Below are 21,862 nucleotides of genomic sequence, written 5' to 3' on the forward strand. Positions count from 1 at the left end.
AATCCCGATATGTTGATCATGAAAGCAAAACGCTTCGTAATGCTGTCAAATATTGGTTTCTGACAACGTTGAAAAACATGGAGAATTGATGTCATAAAGAAAATTCTAATTCACGCCATATTTAATCACCTGTGACTCACAAATAAAAATCTCATTACTTTTAACAGGGATATTGATAATGGCAGATACTAGAGAACAAATAAAACGCTTTTCTCCCGATAAAACTTCTTCAATTACTGCAACATAATACGACGTGAAGTTTTCATTAACGTTACCGTTGCTTAAAGTGATCATAAATTTCAGTGTCCTTTTAACTGACATATTCCTTAAAATAAAATTCATATTTTTTTAAGGAGAAAAGATTGAATTATCTAAGAATAATAAAGCGCTTTAATCAATGGTCCTTTTAGTTTAACTACAGATAATTATATTCGTCAATCACTCTGACGAAGGGCTAACGCTCGAAACGTCAGCCTTTTAAGTCTTACGTTTTCAACTCAGTTGTTAACACTAAATTACCTGCTAAGTTAGTAGTTGATTCTATTAAATGACAAATGCTTCGGAATCAGCACTATTTTAGGGCTTGTGGTTTCCATCTTCAGATGGTATATGGTCTCTCACGGCTGAGAGTTATTTGTAGCTCAGATCAGTAACTGGACATCACTCAAGTTCGCCTTTTATATCTCTGGCTCACTTCTGCACGTCCTATGTCGGCTTTTGGTTCTAGAATGTAAATTGTATGTACATGGATACTGGAAGAGACAGGTAGTGCCAGTCCCTTGTATTATCCATGGTTGGTTCTTTTCTGACGAGTTTATTTGCATTGAATATTAGGAGAGGCTGAAGGAAAGCGGTTCAGAATTAAGTTTCTAAGCCTTTCAACTTTGATTAGTTACAATCATCTAAAATTAGCTGGAGATCGATAGTAAGGTGTCTGAAATCGAACGCACTCGCTCGTCACCAGCTATCAGTCTTTCAAATTAAATGCTGCCCCCTGATATTCTTGTTATGACTTGTTCTCACTTGCTAATCGGATCAGACTGAATAATTTGCACTGGAATCTTTCCTGATGCCTGGTGATGGCTATTAACCAGTCCTACATTTTATTAATCCAATTTCACTTTCTCCCTGTGAGAGACGAGAAAATCTCCTATTCTTAGCTCCTACATATTTGCTGCAGGGTTCGACCAATCCTCTGCCTCCCTCTGTTCAATCTCCATAAGTTTCTGTGAAAGTTGTATGCGAGAAGCTTGAAGAGAAAGTTAACGAGTGCAGAAGCCCCCACTACGAGAAAAGTTATCTTCATCATTTGTAATGCGCATCGGAACATATTTATATGATATATGTACAATTTATAAAAGAACTGAGGGGCTACAAGCGCCATTGAAAAGTTGGTTTATCACTCTCCTCCGGCTCGTGGTTTATAAATTTTCCGAGCTTTTCCGCCTGGGTCATTACGCCAGTAAACCGATAGAAAGTGCGATCTGTTGCTTAGATTCCTTTAGATAGAATTCTTTCTTCATTATTTTTATAAAGATAAAAAAGTTAGTGGAGTGTTAAAAGCCGCTCGAAACGTCAGAGTTTAAAATTCGTTATGGCGACTACATACTACTTGATCATCACCTTTGGGGTGATAAATATTAATTGGTCCTCAGTCATTGACGTCAATCCTTTCTTAGAATTTCCGTGGCACTTGGAATGAAATTCGCCGATATGTGTCTAACATGGAAGAGAAAACTCTAGCATAAACATGCAGCGTATTTATGGCAGAGCCATTTCGTAATACTTTGAATATCTTCTTGTACCGAATAAAAATACCTTTGCCTTAACAAAGGAGACAAAAAAATTAGTTCTTAACGTTATGAGAAGATTAACAAGATTCCAAAGGGCAAACTTTTGGCGTAACCCTTTAGATTAAAGAGGTGTTCGCTGAAACACCGGTCACGGACTTACAGCTAAGTAGAGTGCCTAAAACTTTGGGAAAACATATTCAATTATGCCCGAATTAAAAATCGATCTTGTTTCCCTTGTAAAAATGCTTTCAAAGGTTTGCCCTCATGCTTCAAAAATTTCACGATTTCGAAAATTTTCCTGGAAACATTCTGCCTTCCTCTTATTATACGGAATACTTAACTGACTCACTGATATCATCAAGCGCCGAAAAATATGGGACGCTTTCTTTTTAAAATGAAAGATATATTTAAAGCAATCCATTTTATCAATATGCATGGTTGAGTTCCATAGTCAAATAAAACCACAATTTTCTTTTAGCGCGCGTGACATTGTTTGATGAAAGTGTTACAACTCAAAGCCAGCCACGTGGAATATTTACATATCTTTTTTTTTTTTTTTTAAATCTCTTGTTTGACGTAATCGTTGTTTTCCCGGATATCGATGCTTGGTACTTTCTAGGAAAGCACAATAATGCCATGGCCGGTTTCCTGTTGTTCTGTGTTGTAGGGTTAATTAAGCAAATAACCAAATAAGGCAAGGTGTCAAAGAAATGGTGACATATCGTAATATTAATTTTGCTTAGCGAAGCATTTTCACTTTTTATCTTCGGCTGAGAATATTCCACCGTCGAAGAAAGTTTTTATTTTTTGGTGAAGGAATTATCAGGTAAGCGAATGCAATTTCTTGATCGGAGGCGATCAACTGTTTGTCCCTATTTCGACCACTCTAATAATTCCTATAATTTCCTTAATAACCTTCTGTGTCTGAATAAATTTCCCGGTTAAATCTCCCTTCTTTGTGAGAGGATTTCCAACGTAGGGCGTCGTAGTTTGTATTGACACTCAAGCTTTTTTCATCATTTGTAATTTTATTAAGTGAAACCATGGAAAAAGCTTCCGAAAGCAAAACAGGTGGAGAAACCGTTGAGAATTTTTCAGCTCGGCCGTATCAAGTGGAGCTTCTAGAGCGGGCGAAGGAAAGGAACACCATCGTATGTCTGGGCACGGGAACTGGCAAAACGTTTATAAGTGTCATGCTTATAAAAGAACTCGCTCATGAAGTAAGAGGAAACTATAAAGACGGCGGGCGAAGAACTTTCTTCCTTGTAAATACAGGTATCTGTGTATGTTTCGTCTTTTTGAGATCGGCTTTACCTTGGGGGAGTGGGTACGATATCTCAGCGCGGGTCCGGGGTAGTGAAGAGGGGTAGTGGCGGTCCTCGCATACGGTTTAAATACAATTCAATGGAAATAGAGGAAATGATCATAGATCTTTCCTTGTTTTGGTCTGATTATGATATATTTGAACTTTCGATGCCAGAAACTAAAATATAAGATCTAGAATGTGGTTTACATTCTAGTAAAATCTTTAATTTATTTAAAGAGGGTAGCACTTAATAGCCAAAAATGATAATACTAATACAAATCTAGATATCCAGAAGTAAAAATAAATACATTATTAAAGAAATAAAAGAACAGTTAAAAAATTAAAAGTCCTATGATAAAATCTAACATAAAGTAGATCTCAAGGATTAAATGACAGAGTCATGAAACTGTAAAAAGGAACCTATTAAACTATAAAATGATTCAAATTCTGTTGACTTCTGAGAAAAAATTGCCTTAAGGCATTTTTAAAACTTTGTACAGATGTCTTCTGTCATAAGGTGATAAGTAAACTGTTCCATAGTTGACATACGGTAACATTGAAAGTTTTGCCGCCAACTAATTTACGTTTTAACTTTGGGCATACTAAGTTATAGTTTGCATTCCCAGTGTTACAAGAGTGAAGAACACTATTATATGTTAAAAGGCAAGTAATATACGCAAATGATTCTCCTCATAGTCTCTTAAATGCAATTAGACATTTGGAAATTTTAGCCTCCTCATGAAAAGATAACCAACTTAAATCATCTAATAATCTGACAGAGAGACCTAAGAATCAGCATCCATAATAAGTCTAGCTACACGCTTCTATAATCTCAGCGCTCTACCTAAAAGGTCCTTTTTACCATTGGTTCAAACAAGAGCAACTTAATTTAATACTGGTCTCATCATGCTCTCATAATATCAATGTCATTACTTCGTGTGTTGAGAAAGTTTTTTACAAACATTTTCAACATAAGAAGAGAAAGATGAAGTGTCTTTATATTGAGCAGATGATGTTAAAGTGGTATCATCAGCATATAGATCTATTTGGGAAGATAACCCATAGAAAAGCAAGTAATGTTGATAAAAAGAATGAAAGACAATGGGTCCAGAATACTTCCCTAAGGGACACCATGCTTAATCACAGAAGGTATAGAGTCACTGCCATCAATAGAAACAACTTGTTGCCTGTTTATTAAATAGGATTGGAACCATGATGACGGGGTTTTAGCCACACTATAAGCCCCGAGCTTCATAAGAAGGATTTGATGTTCTTCCATGTCAAAGGTCTTTCGAAAATCAATCATTGTTAGAGCACTGATATGGTCTTTATTGAGATTAGTCAACTGATCAATGATCTTCACCAAAGCAGTTTCAGAGCTGAGCTGTTTTCTAAATTTAGACTGACCATGGTCAGATAAGGTTGTTCTCAGACAGACTGGCATAGAAACAGTCATGGATATAACATTCAACCACTTTTGAAAGCACTGGAAGGACTGATAGTGGGAAATTGGAACGATCATCTTTTTTGCCACCTTTAAACAAAGGAGTGACTTTTGCTTTCTTCCATCACTTAAGGAACACTCCATTCTCAATGAAAATATTTCTAAGCCGGGCAACAGAAGGCACTATTTCAGGAGCTGCTATCCTCAATAAATGTGATCTGATACAATGAATACCAACAGCTTGATCAGGACTGATACTCAAAAAAATTGTATTGACAATGGATGGTGTTACTGTAGGAACAGGAAATGGCACATCAGGGTGTTTTCTTGAATTGACAAAGTTGTGTAGGTTGTCAAAATTCCAGTTGACACTTGGCAAAGTAGATCTTAAAATTCCAGTCATGGATGCAAAATGTCTGTTAAATAGATCAGCCATGCCTTTTTTGTCATCAGTAATGCAGTCACCATCTTTGAAGCAACTGAAAGATTTTGCATTCTTTTTGCCACCTGTTAAAGATTTAATTGTCTTCCACATTGACTTGGAATTGTTCTTGTTGGCATCAAAAGTATCATTAAAATATTCACATTTAGCATTACAAATGACTCTGACAGCTTTGCTTCTCTCAACTTTATACTTTCTTCAGTCATCAGAAGAACATAAAATCCTTGCAGCTTTGAGATAGGTATCTCTGAGATGCAGTTGATCTAAAGTGGGTTTGGACATTCAAGGAACTTCTTGAAGCTGTTTCACACATTTCTCACACCAAGGACATTGCTATTCAAGCACTGAGTTAAATAAGGATTCCCAGGATTCGAGCATATAGTCTATATCATCAAACATAAACACTGTATCTTAAGGGGCTTGCTGGAGAGCTTATTTAAATTAATCTTTTTCAGAGTCTTTCATGTCCTGTTATTCTGACTTCCTTGAGTCGAAAGGAGCTTGAGGGTTCTAGAGGAAATCTACTCCCCTTGTAACTAACTTGTTCTTCCTTTTTTTCCAGTTCCACTAGCCAGCCAACAGGCAAAAGCAATTGCAAAACATACTGACTTGAAAGTCAGGCATTATGTTGGAGAGATGGGAGTAGATTTCTGGAAGAAGCCCACTTGGGAAAATGAGTTCAATACATTCAACGTTCTGGTCATGACAGCTCAAATATTCCTCAACCTGCTGTCACATAGCTACATACTTCTTTCACAAGTGAATCTCTTGATCTTCGATGAATGCCACCACGCCAAGAAGAATCATCCTTACAGACAGATAATGCAGTACTTCAGCAATTGCCCACAGCGCCCATTACCCAAAGTTATGGGTTTAACTGCCTCGATAGTAAATGGAAAAGTAAAACCTTATAAAATTGAATCAGAGATCGAAGCGCTGGAACGCACATTAAGATCTACATGCAAAACAAGTCAAGATGATGATGTTGAAAAATATGCTGCTAAACCCAAAGAACTGGTCCTTGTTTACCCAAGCCAGAGCACTGATGAAAATGTGAACATTTTGATCAAGAAACTGTCAGATGTCTTAACACAAGGAATTGATCTTCTTTGCAACCCTCAGGTGTCCAGCTGTGATGAACATGCGCACCGGAATGCTAGGTTGGCCTTGATGGAATGTAAGGAGACATTGGATGAATTGGGCCCTTGGGCTGCATTTAAAGTGGCGGAATACTTAATCGAGGATCTAGGTATGGTACAGTTTCAGTTTTAGAGATAAATGTCACTGTGCCCCAAGTTCAAGTCAAGTTTTTAAAATCATAATAAAGTCAACATGAACCAAATATTAGTTTCCAAAAAGAAGGGAAAAAATCTCATGCCTCCATTTCCAAACATTTTGGCTATGTAGGATTGTTTTTAAATTTTGCTTTAAATCATTACACCCTAACATCAGTATACATGTTCTCCAAACTGTTCTCTATATATTTCCTAAGATGCTGACAAGGAGAACCTGTTTAACAATCAAGAGCTTCTTTAGTTGGTGATCATTTCCTTTATTCTTATTACCTTAATGGTTGACTCAGGCTGGCGTTATATTGTAAGAACAAATTGGATGCTAGTCACTCTGAGGGTCAGAGTTTAGCCTACAAACCAGAGATTGACGTAATATTTATTGGAAAAGAATCAGAGCGTGCCAAACTCTCTGCTCATAAGACTGAATTATTCCAATTCAAGCAAAATTAACCTGAGATGGATAAAAATGCCTTTGTTGGCATCTTTTGATCAACTGGAATGGAATGCACTTATAAACCTTGATCTTTTCTTGTAGACAGAGCATGCAAGGTTCAAAGCAGCAGAGAAGGAAAAATGTTTTACGAGTACAGTGCCAAAAGGCTGCGTCAACTGCAAGGCACTTATTGTAATTTTACTGAAAGTGATGGGTCTGAGGAAAGTGGACATTGTTACTTCATGCCTAAACTTCAAAAACTTCTGAGTGTTTTCAGGGAGTTTGCTAACTCACAGCATGAAGGTAAGGAATAGTCTGCTGACTGCTTTATTCATGAAACTTATTTTTTTATATCCTTAGTAGAAACCAAAACAGAAGATTGGCAAAGTGGATATTTTTGCATTTCTTATCACAAGTTGACCCTTTCACACCTAAGATCTCTCCAAACCTTCCTAAAATCTCAACCCTGAGACTCTGTGTTAAATTTCAAGACATCCACTGCCCATTATTTTTCTCTCTCCTCAGCTCCTTCATATTAGAATTGTAATGTTATTGTGAGGAGAAATTTGTTTTGGTTCGCTCTTAGCAGGAAGAGGTGAAATGGAATCCTCTATTATAGTAACAGTAATAACATCAATAATATCTGATGGCACTAATATTAATAGTAGTAGTGCTAATAAAAAAAGTATTGATGATAATAATAGCACCATAATGATTACAATTTTTATAGTAGGAAATTTAAGAACAAAAATTATGATAATAGCAACCATAATAATCTCTCAGAGGAGATCGATATTTAGAGGACATTTTGAACTTCCTGTAACCATCTCCTCATTCAATCAAGAAAAGGCTTTCAGTTGAAAAACAATCACAATGGCAAAAGGATCAAATATGGCTACATTTTCTACCCAGCCTCACCTAGAGGAAGATTTAGCTGATTGTTAAAAATAATAAGAATAATAATGATCATGTAGGTTTATCTTTGTTCTTCTCTTAATCCCTACAAACTCAAAAGCCAGCTTTTAGATTGGAGCTTTCTTGAAATCTTTTTTCTGAATTCTATGTGCAAGAGTGGTTTTTGAATGCCACTCTGTAAAACAGCTTGGTGATCCTCAGTTTGGTTATTTTGCAGCGTCTGAAGAGGAGGTGACCCTCTGTGCCATTGTGTTTGTTGAAAGACGATACACAGCACTGATCCTCAGCAAACAGCTTAACATGGCTGCTAAACTAGATCAGGAGCTCTCATTCATCAAAAGTAACTTTGTGATTGGTCACGGCACAGGTGCAATGGTTAACTACTCCAGTAACGCAGAGATGAATTTTAAGAAACAGGAGGAAGTGCTGCGCAAGTTCAGAAATGACAAGAAAAGACATGAATTCAATGTGCTGATAGCCACCTCTGTTGTTGAAGAGGGATTAGATATTCCCAAGTGCAATGTTGTCTGCAGGTTTGATTTCCCACAGAATTATCGTTCCTATGTACAGTCAAAGGGCAGAGCTCGTGCCAAAGGTTCCAGGTACTACATGCTGGTGGATGAAAAAGAGAAAGTGGAAAAAGAGAATGAATTGGAGGTACATTTTTTAAAGTAATAAAGTCAGTAAAAAATCCATACCTATCCTGTATTCTGGTGATTGTCATTGATCATGTTTAGCTGAGGTTGTAGAGCACCAGACTATGGTGTGGGAGGTTGAGGGTTTAAGCCCCAGACTGCCGACCAACACTCAGGGTCTTAGAATAACTGAGAAGTGTGCTGTCTTTGCTAAGACATCTGCAAATAGTTAGACATTCTAATCAACTCAGGAAAGGATAATAAGCCATAAGCCTCATCTCCTCTGTGATGATTGGCAGGGGACATTAAGGAACCCATGCATTTCTCACAAAGAATAGGGAATGTAGATATCAGTGTCATAGTCCGGCCTTTTAGATTGTTTATACAGGCTGCCATTAAAACCAGCTTTAAGCTGAGCTGGTAAAGTTGGTTTAAATATTGGAGAAAAACACATAACCTGAGTGAATGACAGTAACAAATATATACTCTTAGGAAGCTATTTAAAAATGACTTCTACCCTAGATGTTGCGTGCAATTGAGGAAACCTTGTTGGAAAGATGCCATGATCGGTTGGAGCCATCAGCAGAGGAGTGTAATGAATCAGTAGACACAGATTTCTTGCCGCCGTACATACCGGTAAATGGAAAGGGAGCTAGAGTAACTATGAGCAGTAGTGTTTCTCTACTTTCAAAGTAAGTGCAAGGAATTTATTAACTTCCAATTTTGACATGGTTTTAGATTCAAGATTACCAGTATTGGTTGAGTTGTTTATTGTTGAGTAATGTAAGTGTAAAAAAGGAAGATGTGCCATTTATGGGTAACAAACTTGGGCTCCTATTGTGAAAGGGGTGATTTGTATTTACCATGAGTATTGCTGTAAAGCCAGCTGCTTGCTTCCCCACAAAACTCAAGATCACTCTGTAGCAACAACAAACTGATTAATAATTGACAGCTCTCCATTGTTCTCCTTTTCTGGAGGCAACTGGTACAATTTACTGCTTGTATTACCTCTTATTTTTTGCCAAAAATCACTTGAAATTTGTGAAACTTCTGCAGGTAAAAGGATAAGTCTACCAGTTTGATGACTTTTTTTGTACCTGTTGAGTTCAAAATAAGGGATTACACTGCCTCTTTAAAAGCTCTTACACCACATCAACATAAAAGTTATGCTCTTTTAAATTTTAACTCAGGGTCTCATATTTAATATAGAGAAGATTAATTACTTATTATAAACTTTATAAACCTAGAATTGTATCAATATTTCTACTTTTGTCATTTCAGGTACTGTTCAAAGCTTCCAGGAGACCGGTTTACTCGGCCCAAGCCAGTTTACAAGGTCAAAGAAATTGGGAAAGATGGTTACAAGTGTAAACTAACACTTCCAAGAAACTGTCCAATACGTGAAGATATAATAGTGAGTTTGGAGGACTTCTCTTTGTTTAAATAAAGAAATAAAAAACCTACCACAGAAATATGCATATTTTCACTGTCATTCTCATTGGCTATTGATAATGTTTATCTGTCTTCTGATTGGTTATTGGTACTCTGGTTTTGGTTTTGTGACTCTCAATTCAAAACTGCTCTCATTCTTTGAACCAAGTTTCAAGGAAAAGCATTGTAATTTAGCACGAGAATTGTTTGTTAGCTCTTGGGAATTACCCCAGTAACTCTCCAAGATTCTGTAAGATTCTCTCTACAAACTGCCATACATTTCCTTGTAAATTGGAGAGGAGAATATGGTTTTATATCAAGACAAAACCTTAAAGGTGACAAACTTATAGGTTCTCATAACCTGTTTGTAATGCAAGATATTGGAATTACAAGGAGAAATTACATGTAAATCGCTCATATCAGAATCATCTCTCTCTGCATTTCATCAGGGTGAACCAATGCCAAGTAAGAGCCAAGCCAAGATGGTCGCTGCGCTCAGAGCCTGTGAGCTGCTTCACAAGATTGGTGAACTTGATGATGACCTGTTACCAAAGCAGACTTTATCTGACGAGGAAAGTGATTTGGAAGAAGAAGAAGCTGCAGCTGAGTCCGGCGGAAAGAAACCAAAAGCTGGAACAAAGAAGAGAAGACGACAGTATATGAGAAAGGTAAGTAGTTGAATGTCACAAATTTGGCCTGTGACTTACACTTACATATTAAACTGTTAACTTACATTTCAGTACAATGTTGCTCACAATGCACTGTCTATTCATAAATTTGGTCAGTCAGCTAGAGGGTCTACCTCTCCCTGAATAATTTTTATTGGCCCCATTCTCATCAAATTACAGTCAGTGTGAAACCAATGTTAAAATGCAGACTGAGGGTAAAATGCAGACTGAAGACTACAGACCAGGGTTAAAATGCAGACTTGGTTCTTTAGTTGAAATTTATGAACATTTCTGGTATCTCTAAATCATTAAACTTAAAAGGAACTTGAGACTTCTGTTTGCTAGTTTGTTTCAATTTAAGGAAGACTCTGCCATTTTTCCAATGAATAAAAATACGTCACAGCAAAATTAAATTTCCGAAGCAACCCTTGTCAGCCAACAAGAAGCCCAACATAGGTTAAGTTGACCATCATAGCCGCAGATTTACCTCGGGTTGAAACTGAAGTGAAACACCAAGCGGAATAAGAGAGGCAAACATCTGGGCCAGGTTGTTCAAAGCTAGGTTAAGATAAGCCAGGGTTAGCGTGAAATCTGACCTCAAATCTGAAAGCTTGAAAGGCATACTCAGTATATTTATTTTTGCCTACAATTTGATGCTTGGGTGTTCTAAAAAGAATTGAAGAAATTATCTGAAATTGGCCTTTGAAGAAGGGACTAAAGAAACCCAGATTAAAACTCAGTAACCCCGGGTTAGCGCTAATCGGCCTTCGAACAATTGGGCGCTGGGGATCTTGTTTTGAGGTTTTTTATTAGATCCTTATCTCGCACCCACAAATTTGCATTAAATTCAAATAATTTGCACGCCTAACTTCGCAACGCAAAACAAAGGTGCGAGAAAAAAGTTTTAATTTTCCAAGTAATCGAAACTGCCGATGTGTGATGAAAGTCTATCGCTTCTACTTTCAAGGCCAAACAAAGTATACATGAGCTACCTGTATGTTAAAGCTATCTTATGTTGCTCAGTAGAAGTGTTTATTCCTTAACATGGGAAATGTATTAAGCTGGCTGTGAACTGCATATTCAAACACTTCAATTTCTCGTTCTTACCTTAAAACAAAATGTCAACGCCAAAACCATCTGAGGAAATCAATCGCAGTGACAATTATTGCCAGGTTCTCACGACTTACGCGGCCTCGATCCAGCTCACTCTTGAAACTCTTTTCCGGGGAAGCGGGCAGTTGTTTTAGAACCAAGTCTGCATTTTACCCCTGTTCTGCAGTCTTCAGCCTACATTTTATCCTCAGTCTGCACTTTAACCCCGTTCTGTAGTCTGGTAGTCTGCGTTTTACACTGACCGACCCAATAATAGCCAACCCAGTAACCAAACGTCGGGCATGCGTGAGGGGATCAATCCCGGCCGGTCATGAGCTAATTTCCCGCGCGAAATTTGAAAGGAAAACATAAGAAACAACCGCAGTCTCGCAAAACAAGTGACAGAAAATTGAAAGAAAAAATGAGAAAAGGAAAACTTGAGACTTTTCAATCTAAGTTTATTCAAGTACGGGTATCCAGTTAATTTACCATTCTTTTTTTAGCTTTAATAAAAAAAAGTTATTCGCTTCTAAAACCCCGTGACTGAGTGACTTGGGGGGTGTTTCTAATTCAAGTGAGACAACTTAGTTCTGACAGCCCTGAAAGCATGGGACTAAACGTTCGCACATGCGTAGACGTTTGACCTCTGTGTCGGTGCGGCCGAGGTAAGACCCAGTCCGCTTTTATCGTAAAACATTGTGTTAAGTCCATGCGCGGTGGGGTGGGCGGGGCCGGAAAAAGCTCTACGACGGTGCATACGGCCTCGCCAGGTGCGAGCTGAAAAAAGGAAGGAGGAATGAAGGAGAGCGGCTATCATATGATGAAATACTTATTGGTTGATTTAAGCCGGGCCGCACGGAAAAATATTTCTTTCTTGGTCATGACACACGCACGTTGCTGTGCTTGGTTCATAACTACTTAGGACCGAGAGCAAAATACTCTCCAATTCGGCCCTCTCACTCTCAATTAGCATATACCATTGCAACCTCGTTCCCAGGGCCTTTTTCCTTAGTTAGGGGTAGAGTTGGGGGAGGGGAAAAGGCCCTGGGAACGAGGTTGATACTATTGCACCCCAGATTACCCCAAAGATTTCGTATGACTGAGTATACAGCTTATTTTCTGTAGCGCCGTTGGCAGAGCGTTCGACCATGAAACCCATGCTCGAATCCCAACGTTGAGCGCAAGTTTCTCCTTCGGTTCATGCTCTTGACAAAATATTTACACCTTCTTTACCTGGCCCCGGTTGTTCTGAGGTTGGATACCACTATCCACCGGATAAAACTCTATCCGGTGGATAACGCAGTATGTTTTGCTATCACTTATCGGCTGGATAGCGATTTATCCGTTGGATAGCGTTATCCGCCCTTTACACTACTGAGCCCTGATGTTTTGTTTTTGCCCAGGTTCCTGAAGTATTTGTCAGCAGCTTGGTACAGGATGGTCAGCCCCAGTTCCTCACGACCATCACCATACAAGTCACTAAACTTACTCAGCCACAAGAGTTTGTCGTTAGTAAGCCACTGTTCCTCGATAAAACTTGCACGTTTGGAATGCTGACAACGAAAAGAGTTCCTTGGGTTAGTACTTGATTATTAATATTTCATTTGTTGTCAAGTAACCGAATTCTGTTGAGCAATTTTCAATCCAGTGTCGCTCTGTGATTGGTCCAGAAAACTCGAACCTCTCTTTCAGCCGATCAGCTGCAAAACTAAAACCAATCACGACTTGATCGTCTGCATTTTCCCGCGCTTTAGGCAGTTTGGTTGTTTTACTTTGAATTCTCACTAGCTACTAAAGGTCCCCGATTAAAAAATATACCACTTTTACCACACACACTATCAAGGACCTCGCAGTTTAAAATAGGAACGATTCTTACTTTGTAGGACACTGAGAGTGCGTAGTAACAGGCAGTCAGTTTTTTTGACCTGTAAACCTTAGTAACAGTCGACCCTTCGTAAAATAACAATTGTGAGGTTCTACTCCTTAAACGATAAGACTTGCTCAAAATATTGACCTAAATTAGGGTTTGACTGCGGATGTTGCCCTACATTTTACAATGAAATTTTTTCACTCTTCAGATACGATCGTTCAAACTGTATCCTAACTATGGCGAAGTCACGGTATCCTTGCAGTGTCACAGATCTCCTTTGCGTGTAAACATCACTAAACAAGAGTTAAACATTCTTCGCAAGTTTCATCTCTTTCTCTTCAGTCACGTTCTACGCTCTCCTGTGGAATTCACACCAGAAAGTGTGGATGGTTACTTCATTGTTATGTTGAAGGCTTCAGGAAGGAGTATTGACTTTGATTGCATGAGAGAAGAGCTTTCGCGTGCACCCAAACAAAGCCGTGGAAATCAGCCCATCGTCGTAGACTCAGCGGTAACAAAAAGCTACGTTGAATCTCCACAAAAGTACGCTGTTTTGAATGTTCGTGGCGATCTGACTCCGATGTCTCCATTCCCAGAAAAGTCGCAGGGCAACACTTATGAGAAATATTTTCGCCGTAAATACGGAGAAAGGGGACGCATTTCGAATAGGAATCAACCTCTGGTGGAAGTGAAAGAGCTCTCCAGTAGAGTGAATTTTCTTGTGGACCAAAAACAAGGAACAAAAAACAAGCGAGATGTGATTTGTCTTGTTCCAGAGTTGTGTGACGATATTCCCATTCGCGCTTCCCTTCTCAGCGTGTCTCAGATTCTACCATCTATTCTTCAGCGTGTCACCTCCCTCCTTCTCGTTGCCGATCTCAAGGCCATGGTTACTGGTGTACGCAACACAACAGATGAATCAACCCTTCCTCCCATTGGAGCTGAAGAGGGCTCAAGAGAAGCGCCCATGAAGGTTGAAGACGATACTTGGGACCCTGAAAAAGATGATGCGCTTTTCCCCGGCATCAGGTTGATGTTCCCTCACAGTCCACCATCTGCTAACCACCCCGACTCCTTTCTCGTTCTTCAAGCTATTACCACCGCCCACAGCGGAGATGCATTTAATCTGGAGAGGCTGGAGATGCTGGGGGACTCATTTCTGAAGCTGGCCGTGTCTATTCATCTCTTCTGCACATACAGTGATAAAGACGAAGGCAAGCTGACCCGACGTAGGACAAACCAGATTAGTAATTTAGCGTTGTACCGAGCAGCGGCCAAGAAATCTCTGGGCGAGTATCTCCAGAACACGCAGTTGGCTCGCGACGTTTGGTGTCCTACGGGATGTCAGTTTGGCGACGTACCACCGAATCGCACCACAGGTAGCCCACCCATGGAAGTTGACAGCTGGGACACGGTCGAGGCGATGAAAGTTGACGAGACCTCAGAGAGTGGAAAGAAGACAAAACTTACTGCTACAGAGCATGCGCGCCAGAAATGCAACACTCAAATGATAGCGGACAAGTCCATAGCTGACAGCATCGAAGGACTTATCGGAGCGTATCTAATATCCTGTGGTTATCTTGGCGCGTTGCGATTTATGAAGTTTCTGGGGCTAAAAGTTTTACCTGAAGTTGTCGTCAAAGTCGACATTGATCCGCGGGCGGAGAATAGTAAATCGGGTTGCTATGCTAGATTTTGGCCGGATCAGACAAAAATAACAGCAGCGCAAGATAAAGGAGATATGGTTTTCCGCCTCACTTCTGGCCTGGAAAACTTTGAAAACGAATCAATCTCGTACAATTTCCAGCACAAGTTGTATTTGGTAGAAGCGCTAACCCACGCGTCCTACCACGAAAACCGTGTCACGCCAAGTTACGAAAGACTCGAGTTCCTCGGCGATGCTCTGTTAGACTTTTTGGTCACGCAACATTTGTACTTCCGTCACGTCAACTTGTCACCCGGAGAACTGACCGATATACGACAGGCCTTGGTGAACAATAACATCTTTGCCGCCCTTGCCGTAAAACACAGCTACCACAAGTATCTGAAGCATATGTCTCCAAAGTGGTTCCAAACGGTGAAGAACTTTGTTGACAGAGTAGAAGATGTTGCAGAAGAGAGGAAAGATAATCAGCTTCAAACGGTAGGGTGAACTTTATTCTTTAATCCTTTACATCAGTTTTCTTATTCTCCATTCTGTCTTCCATACATTTCCTGAGGTGCTGACAAGGAGAAGTTGTTGAACAATCAAGAGCCTCTTTAGTTGGTGATAGAGACGTTTCCTTTATTCTCGTGACCTTAACATGTGATTCAGGGCTGATATCGTAAGGAGAAATTAGGTGCTAATTACTCTCATGGGCCAGAGGGTTAATGAATATTTTCTCCAGTTGATTTATAAGGTATGTTTCTTCGTTAACAATTATTTGGCAGGTCACCGCTGACCCATTTATTATCGTGTCTGAAGAAGAAGAAGGAATCGAGGCGCCTAAAGTTCTTGGTGACATCTTTGAATCAGTAGCAGGCGCGATATTTTTGGACAGCGGTATGGATTTGACTAAAACCTGGGGTGTGTACTACCGCATGATGAAACCCTACATCGGTAAGTTGGCCATCGCCACCCGCGAGGGTGGATCAACCTCCCATCCTTAAAAGCCTTATCAGCGGAGAGCTCCGAAGTTTTTTTCGCAATAAGCAAGAAAAGGAGTGAGAATGAGTCAGAGAAAGTACATTCAGCATGGAGTTTAAGAATTCAACCCTAGCTATCAACTCCAAAGTGTAAAGGAAGGCACTTGAATAACGAACCTAGAAGAAAGCACTAGAAATATTCATTGATATGATTTTTCTATTCAGATCATTACTCAGTGAACATACCGCGAAATCCCATCAGACTTGTCTACGAGGAAGACGGGAAGGCTGACTTTGGGTGAGTGTACAGTTCAGTACAGTTATGCCGGGTTGGTTGACTCTCCCTGCATACGTCTCAGACTAACTGCGCCAAAAGTGAAAACAATTTTTAGAGGGTAATGGACTGCATTTTTTCCAAAAACGATATTTATGAACTGTGGAAGCAGTCTTTAAAAACATTGTTCATTAAAGAGTGGCAGAGTGCGGGAGACCTTTTCAAAAACGTTGGCATGTGCACGTGTACAGTGCTAGAATTATGCTAAAATGGCGGAAAATAAAACTGTTCGGCGTAAACGAAGCGCAAAAATAGTGTGGCGCAACATGAAATTTTCAACATTATATCTCGAGATAGGGAGATATTGAGAAAGATTACACAGAATTTCGGCAGTGGCTCGGTTTTATTTACCAAATTGCATGATCTTACTCCTACAAAAAAGTTCACTAGTCCGCTCATGATCTGTACACCAGTCAGTAAAGCATCGAAAAGCGCGAATGACAACTCGCGCATGAAAGTGGCCGCATAAGGTTTACGTAACACCAAGCGTTACTGGCTTTTTCAGGCGCGTCTTCTTGTGTGCGCTACTTTCATCTCACGCGCGTATAACGAGTCAAAGAGGCCTTGTTTGCCAATCGGTTATCAAACAATGGGTTCTTGATCACGAATTTTCATTGTTTTTTTTTTTTGCTTTGTTTTCTCCAGGAAAGCGGTGACCCTTGATGATGGAAAGATCCAGTGCACTCTGAGCGTGTACTGGGGAAAGTACACTGGAAAAGGACCGAACAAGAAGATTGCTAAAGCTACAGCCGCCAAGCTTGCTATTGAAGGACTGAAAAAGAAATCTTCAGAAGAGAACGCCACGGTATATATTAGGCAGTTCGCAGAACCACATAAGCATAAGACTCGAAAGCGAAAACTCAACGAATTATTTACAGGTATTCCAATGAAAATCCATAAATGTTCCAGTAATCAAACCGAGTAAACATTCAGTTGGGCAATAAGGAACCTTTAACGAGCGAAATTACAATACACACAAAATACGATGGAACTTACCGACTGTTTCGATTTTAGAGTGACCGTAACTCAACAATTTTGGTTAGCAAGACATGCCAGTACAAACACGCGACTAGTTCATTTTCGACAAAGCACATGGCCGATGTCCCGGATGTTGACGTCAAACTGCAGGCACGCAACAGGAGCTACAGTATACGAGGAAGATTAAGTTTCAGTGTGTGCTTGGAGGACATCAATATTGAGGCAAAGTGCTTTCTTAGATTTGTGTTGTTGAGATAATGCTGTGGAACACTGTTCATAGGAAGTAGGTTTTCGTATGTGCCTATGCTTATTAATGTGTATAATCGGTCCGCTATGAGTATTCCTCTCTAGGAGCTACGTTTATGTAGGTGACGTACCTTGAATGAATGGGAGTCGTTTAAGATTACTTTGTTTACCACTGTCCCTTAAGTGTTGTCATTGACTTTCTCAGACATCGACATTTGTCTAGACGTTTGCATTATAAATACGGCTTTGAAATATTTTTTATATACATTTTGTCTTTTAAGTGACTTTTGTTTTTAACTTGAGGGTGTCCATGACAATTCAAAAGATTTTTATTTACTTTTTATCTGTTTAACGACTCTTGCTTTTATCTTGTGGGCGTCAGGGCGTCAGGGCGTCGTCGCTAACAATTTATGGAAAAGAGAGAAAAACCCGAACTAAGCAAAAGTACAGCAAAACAACTCAGAAGAAAAACAGATACTCTGAAAGCAACAACGTTGAAAGAAGTAGTGATTTCGTATATGAGTTTAATTGATGAAGATAAAATTTTAGTTATAAAATCGCTTCAAGAGAATCAGGCATTTCCTTTTAAAGATTTTTTTAACCAGTTTTAAGTGCAGCATGTAAGAATGCAAGACCGATTTTGGTAATCGCGATATGTGTTTTCGTTGTAAGTAGTGTTATTGAAATAAAATGGAAAGCCTTGTGTAAAATAACTATACATATATGAGAAACCTCCTAAAAAAGCCGCCTAATTCCGTAATAAATAATAATTTTCACTAGCATAAATTTGCTTGAGTTTGTAGTACAAATGGCTACGTTACTCGCTCCGTGACAGATAGTGAGCCAAGCTGTCATAGGAGGATAAGCAGAAATGCTTCAGAGACCGAAATAATTAAGCTCTTAAGTTTCTGCACCAAATTAAAATTATCGCTTCTGCTATGTATCAACTATGTGACCTATTATTCCTTACTTCCTTAAAAATCTATTGGTTGAAAATAACAAAGTCGTTCGTTCAAAATCACCGCGCACGACGGAATGGCAATCGCCAAACATGATGCTACAGTGAGATGGCTGTGCGATACAAGGCTCTCTGCGACATACGATGACGAAAGTACCATGGACATCACCCAAAATGTTATTATAACCGCATACGTTTTCTTGATAGTCACAACCTCCGTGTGCCGCGTGGCCAGTTTTAAAGCGAAGAGACGGTCAAAGCTTATACGAACAGCAGATAGACGACGTCCAGCGGCTCTAAAAGAGGCCCAACTAAAAGACATGTGTCCCCAAATTGCAACCTAAGATTTTGATCCTTTAAGATCCATGGAAATTTCTGAGTCTTCATTCCAGCAGTAAACGGATGAATTTGGGTAAACAGATCCCTCTGGTGACAGATCAGTACTGCAGATCATGTTGCTAAACGATTCAGTCGCAGACAAATTAAGGACTTAATTAATAAAATTTTATACTTAAATTGAAATTCGGTTTCCACCAGAGACAGTCAAAACTTTTCTTGTTTCATCGATAACTCCCTTAACAAACTTTCAGACCATCAGTCAAATACTCAGTTTGCGACATGAGTCACAGTAAATCAAAACATTTATGGAGGGGAAACATAAGAGAAAAAAGAAAGAACAAAATAAACCTTTCGAAAACGCAGACATTTTTCAATAGTTAGGATGCTCTGAATGAATGGCTTTACCGACATCTTCACCCCCCCCCCCCCCCCCCCCCCACCTTACTTGGGCAATAATTAGCTCCCAAAACAACCGTTTTAAAAGCAGTTGTTTATACTGGCTGCCCTGTGTTTACATTATAAACTAAATGGATCCTCTTGAGCAGAGAGGAATTTCCTCTGGCTAACCGTATTGCGGTCACGCATTTCTGTACACGCACAAGTTCACTGTGCACTAGAATGATTATGATCGCCAGGCAATCAATTTTCCACACTCGGCTCTTTAGGAAACCTACAATCAAACCGTTGCAAAGAAAGACCCTTGTACGGTCGCCCATAGAGGGGGTCGCGCGTTAAATGAAAAATTATCGCGCAATAAATGAGAAACTTGTTAGCTAGTGCGTGATCGGCTGTCACGCACGTTGTTTCCGAGGACAAGATGGCAATGGCTGCAACAGTTGGAAAGTTCTTTCTTAGTCCATAAATTTCAAACCTGCAAGCCATCTTTGACAGTGTCTCGTAAGATTTCGCAAAATCAAGGTTTACTGTACTGATTCACAGAGGTGTGTGTCGTAGAAGTATATTAGAAAGTACTGCTAAATGATCTTTTCATGAAAATAAAACGAACTATTGTAAACATACCTACGGTGATACCTCCTCAACTGAGGCAGCCATTACCGTCCGCGGAAACAACGTGCGTGACAGCCAAACACGTGCGACCTCACAAGTTTCCCATTTATAGCGCGATAATTTTTCATTTATGGCGCGATAATTTATCATGTATCGCGCGTTAAAAAAATGTGGCATGTCCTCTATGGGCCACCGTACCCTTGCCTCTACGTAACTATTACTAAATTTATTTCAAAGTTATTAGGCAAGAAATATTTCCAACACATTGCTCCCGGAAGTTTTATACAAAGCTTTTTAGCTGTTAAAACTGCTGCAAACTGACGGTTGAGAAGGATGCTCTCAGTAAACTCTCTTTAGCAATTAAGGTATTGATCTGTTTGTTCAGCCCGAGGGAGCTCTGGAATAACATGTTGAAGTGGAAAACGTCTCTTTTCGGATGAAATATCGTACGAAACGCATAGTCTAACAGTTTTAAATTCGGGTTCATACAACGGTAAAAAAGTTTGAGATATAAGCACTTCTAAGCGAATGACTATGCAAGATTTTTATCCGGTCAAAGTCCAGTTTCGTTTTTTACAGTGTTTTGTGGTTTTAGCTCTCCTTCTTTTGGTTGATTCAAGACTTTAAGCATTTGCCACTGAACCATGGTGAAGTTGGAACTCGACACGAATCAGTCGCACATACAGCGAAGAAGGGAGAAAAAAAATAATTAAATGACCCCTGACCCTTAGATTAGATATCGCCCAAGTTCGCCTTTTATATCTCTGGCTCACCCCTGCACGACCTGTGTCGGCCTCCTGGTCCTGAACTGTAAATTGTTTGTAAATGGCTACTGGAAGAGAGCGGTAGTGCCAGTCCCTTGTATTATCCGTGGTTGTTGTGCTTTATTCGAACAAAGTAAAGAGAGATAGCGGCTTTTCTTGACGAGGTTATTCTCATTGAATATTAGGAGGCTGAGTGAAAGCAGTTCAAAATTAAGTTTTTAAGCCTTTCCCGCTACTTTGATTTGTTACAATGGCCTAAAATAAGCTGGAGATCAATAGTAAGGTGTCCATAATCGAACGCTATCGCTATCGCTATCGCATGCCTCGTCACCAGCTCTTAGTCTTACAAATTAAATGCCGCCCTCGTTGATTTTCTTGTTATGATTTGTTCTCACTTAGATTGGTTCTTTATTCATTGTTTTTATAAAGATTAAAAAAATTAGAGGAACGTTAGAAGTGGCTCGAAACATCAGAGTTTAAAAATTCGTTACGGCGACTTCATACTTCATCAGCTTTGGAGTGTTAAAATATAGATAGGTCCTCAGTGATTGACGTCAATCCTTTTCTCAGAATTTCCGTGGCACTTGGAATAAAGTCGCTGAAATGGGTTCAACACAGAAGAGAAAAATCCATCATAAATATGCAGCGTTTTTATGGCAGTGCTATTTCCTAATTCTTTGAGTATCTTCTTGTACCGAGTAAAACAACCTTTGCCTTCAAAAAGGAGACAAACAAATTAGTTCGTAACGTTATGAGTATATTAACTAGATTCCAAATGGCAAACTTTTGGCGTAACCCTTAAGGTTAAGGAGGCGTTCGCAGAAGCACCGGTCACCCGTTTGGACTTACAGCTGTGTAGAGTTCTTAAAAGTTTGGGAATAAATATTCAGGTATGCTGCATCGATCTTGTTTCCCTTGCAAAAACTTTCTTTGCTTTCAAAACTTTACCTTTCACGATTTCGAAAATTTCCTTGGAAAAATCCTGGCTTCTATTTACCATAGTGAATAGTTAACTGACATCATCAAGTGCCAAAAAAATTTGGCACACTTTCTTTTCTAAAGCAACCATTTAATTAATATGCATGGTTGAGTTCCATAATCAAATGTGCCACAATTTTCTTTTAGCGTGCGTGACATGGTTGAATAGATTGAAGTGTTTCGAACCAAAGCCAGCCACGTGAAATTATTTACAGATCTTTTCTTTTTCCATTTTTTTTTCTTTTACGATCTTTTGTTTTGACGTATTCAATTTTTTCCCAGAAATCGATGCGAGGTACTTTCTCAGAAAA

The 21,862-nt window shown here is 39.4% G+C and overlaps 1 protein-coding gene across 2 annotated transcripts; it reads left to right on the plus strand.

Moving 5' to 3' along the window:
* Positions 1–2,520: 2,520 nt before the first annotated feature.
* Positions 2,521–18,452, plus strand: LOC131776396 (endoribonuclease Dicer-like). Of its 2 annotated transcripts, XM_066170361.1 has the most exons (14): positions 2,521–2,619; positions 2,830–3,068; positions 5,548–6,234; positions 6,813–7,013; positions 7,843–8,282; positions 8,783–8,952; positions 9,542–9,674; positions 10,141–10,359; positions 12,855–13,028; positions 13,530–15,464; positions 15,752–15,920; positions 16,172–16,244; positions 16,926–17,158; positions 17,295–18,452. In XM_066170361.1, the coding sequence occupies exons 2-14, from the start codon at positions 2,837–2,839 to the stop codon at positions 17,297–17,299; spliced, it is 4,671 nt and encodes a 1,556-aa protein (XP_066026458.1). In that variant the 5' UTR covers positions 2,521–2,619; positions 2,830–2,836; the 3' UTR covers positions 17,300–18,452. The 2 variants fall into 2 exon arrangements, with proteins under 2 accessions (XP_066026458.1, XP_066026457.1); XM_066170360.1 differs by having other exon boundaries at positions 16,926–18,452.
* Positions 18,453–21,862: the final 3,410 nt, after the last annotated feature.

The sequence above is a fragment of the Pocillopora verrucosa genome, chromosome 7, assembly GCF_036669915.1.
Source record: "Pocillopora verrucosa isolate sample1 chromosome 7, ASM3666991v2, whole genome shotgun sequence".
In the NCBI taxonomy this organism is placed as follows: domain Eukaryota; kingdom Metazoa; phylum Cnidaria; class Anthozoa; order Scleractinia; family Pocilloporidae; genus Pocillopora; species Pocillopora verrucosa.